General features: G+C 44.3%; 1 protein-coding gene across 1 annotated transcript in view; it reads left to right on the top strand.

The window, feature by feature from the left end:
- Fanca (FA complementation group A) overlaps positions 1–2,614 on the top strand; it is a 58,071-nt gene that overhangs the window by 31,287 nt on the left and 24,170 nt on the right. Inside the window, exon 22 of the mRNA XM_005345833.3 lies at positions 2,320–2,433. Within this exon, the coding sequence (XP_005345890.1) occupies positions 2,320–2,433 (114 nt within the window). The remainder of the gene's footprint in view (positions 1–2,319; positions 2,434–2,614) is intronic.

The raw sequence follows: 2,614 nt of genomic DNA, 5'->3' as shown, positions 1-2,614 counted from the left end.
GTCTCTCTGAGGCGTCTGCCCCCTCGACGAGAGCTGTCGAGTCTCTGAGCTCACTTCCTCTTCCGCCCAGCATTCTGCTCCTCCCACCTACGTTCTAACCTATCAGGTCAAGCAGCTCACTTCCTCTTCCGCCCAGCATTCTGCTCCTCCCACCTACGTTCTAACCTATCAGGTCAAGCAGCTTCTTTATTAAATCAACCAATGACCTTCCTCCATCAAGTGAGGGCTTTAATCCATCGTTAATTAATCTAATTGATCTGTACATGATGAGAGGAATGGTGTTCTTAAAACTTTCTGTCTTCTACTTACGGCTATCTTTTCTCCAGTTTATGCTTCTGGCACCTTTTACAAGAGTTAGGTGGCCACAATTCATGATTTGGTTTTTTTTTTTAAAGATTTATTTATTTATTATGTGTATAGTATTCTCAGTATTCTGTCTGCATGTATGCCTGCGGCCAGAAGAGGGCACCAGATATCATTACAGATGGCTGTGAACCACTATGTGGTTGCTGGGAATTGAACTCAGGACCTTTGGAAGAGCAGGCAGTGCTCTTAACCGCTGAGCCATCTCTCCAGCCCTCATGATTTGTTTTTTGTTTTTATCTTTTTCCTGAGTCGACTCTCTTCCATTGGTCACATGTCCTTGTCCTAGCACCATGCTGGCTTTGCTACTATGGCTCCAGCATCATTTGAGCAGATATTATGATACTCCTGTGCTGTTGTCTTTGCTCAGATTCCTTTGGTTGTCCTGAGATTGTCATGGAGGTGCCATGGAGGCTGTGAAAGTGTGGCCTGTGTGCACCACAGCGCGTGTGTGGAAGTCAGAGACAACTTGTCGGGGGTGGTTCTTTCCTACTGTGTGCACCACAGTGCATGTGTGGAGGTCAGACACAACTTGTCGGGGCTGGTTCTCTCCTACTGTGTGCACCACAGCGCATGTGTGGAGGTCAGACACAACTTGTCAGGGCTGGTTCTCTCCTACTGTGTGCACCACAGTGCCTGTGTGGAGGTTAGAGACAACTTATTGGGGCTGGTTCTCTCCTACTGTTTGGATTCTGGGACTCCAACTTAGATTTTCAAGCTTGACCACAGGCCCGTTCCCCTCTGAGTCAACTTACTCATTCTTGTTTTTCTTTCAAAATATGTGGTATATCTTCCTCGATAGAATTAAAATGGTATGCATTAGGAGTTTTAATCCAGTGCCTTTTGCAAATAAATGATCTCATTGAGTCTCCTTGCAATGAGCTAAGGGCTAGAAACTCTCTCCAATGCTTTAACGTCCTGTTATGGGGAGAATATAGCCTTGTTACTTAAGTTTGGAAAATTGGGGCTGGAGAGATGGCTTAGCGGTTAAGAGCACTGGCTGCCCGCCTTTCCAGAGATCCCGAGTTCAGTTCTCAGTAACCACATAGCAGTTCACAACTGTCTGTGACTCCAGTTTCAGGGGATCTGACACCTTCACACCATGCACATAAAGAATAAATTTAAACAAATTATTTAAAAAGAAGGAAAATTTTGGGAAATTGAATAAATTGCTATGCATCTCTGATTCTGAACCTGTCCCCAACCGTCACCCAGGCTGTGTTGCTGTTCCTTCATTATATATATTTTTTCACACTTATATATCACTTTGTAAAATTTTTTTATTATTTTATTTTTTGTGTATAGATGTATTTGGTGCCCTCAGAAGCCAGAAGAGGGCATCAGATTCCCAGAGACTGGAGCTGCACATGGTTGTGAGCCACAGGGAGGTGGCTGGAACTCAAGCTTGGTTCCTCTGGAAGAGCAGGCAGTGCTCTTAATCCCTGAGCCATCTCTAGGCTTTCTCTCTCTCTCTCTCTCTCTCTCTCTCTCTCTCTCTCTCTCTCTTTTCTTAAACTTGTTTATGATTTCTTTTTTAATGTATGTTATGCTGGGCCATGCACTCCTTTAATACCAACTCTCAGGAGGCAGAGGCAAGAGGATCTCTGTGAGTCTGAGACCAGCCTGGTCTACGGAGAGAGTTTAAGGACAGGCTCAAAAGCTACACAGAGAAACCCTGTCTCAAAAAAACAAAAAGGAAAGAAAAAAAAGGAAAGAAAGGAAAAAGAAAAAAGAGTAACAAAAAGTATGTTGCCAGGAATCACACCAGTGCCGTTTTCTTTTGATCTTCTATGTAGTAGCCAGCACCAGAGAGAAAGCGTCCCAGAGACTGAGTGCTATAACACAAAGCAGTGCATGTCAGCATTTCCCAAGTGTGTGCGGTTTTTCTGTTTATAAACAATCCCAGTGAATGTGATTACCATTTGACCTAATTTTTAATGTCCTTCCCTGGTTCAGATGCCACCCCAGGAAAAAGGCCCGAGCCTGACCAAGCTGAACAGCCCCTGGGCCTGCTCACAGCAGCACTTGAAGAGCTCAGAGCTTTAATGACAGACCCCACCCAATACGATGGTAAGAAAGGATGGGCTGTGTGCGGTGGAGTGTTTGGGCTCTGTGTGCATGCATGTAGCCATGGCGATGGGGGCTGGCCTGTCATTTCCCCTTTTTCTGTTTAAACAAAAAAGAAAGGCTTTCACTTTAACATAGTAAAATTACATATAGCAAAACAGTTATTACACAAGAATTACAGTTA

This window comes from Microtus ochrogaster, chromosome 4 (genome assembly GCF_000317375.1).
Source record: "Microtus ochrogaster isolate Prairie Vole_2 chromosome 4, MicOch1.0, whole genome shotgun sequence".
In the NCBI taxonomy this organism is placed as follows: Eukaryota; Metazoa; Chordata; class Mammalia; order Rodentia; family Cricetidae; genus Microtus; species Microtus ochrogaster.
Note: the sequence above shows the minus strand (reverse complement) of the source record. Positions and strands in the feature narration are given on the sequence as shown.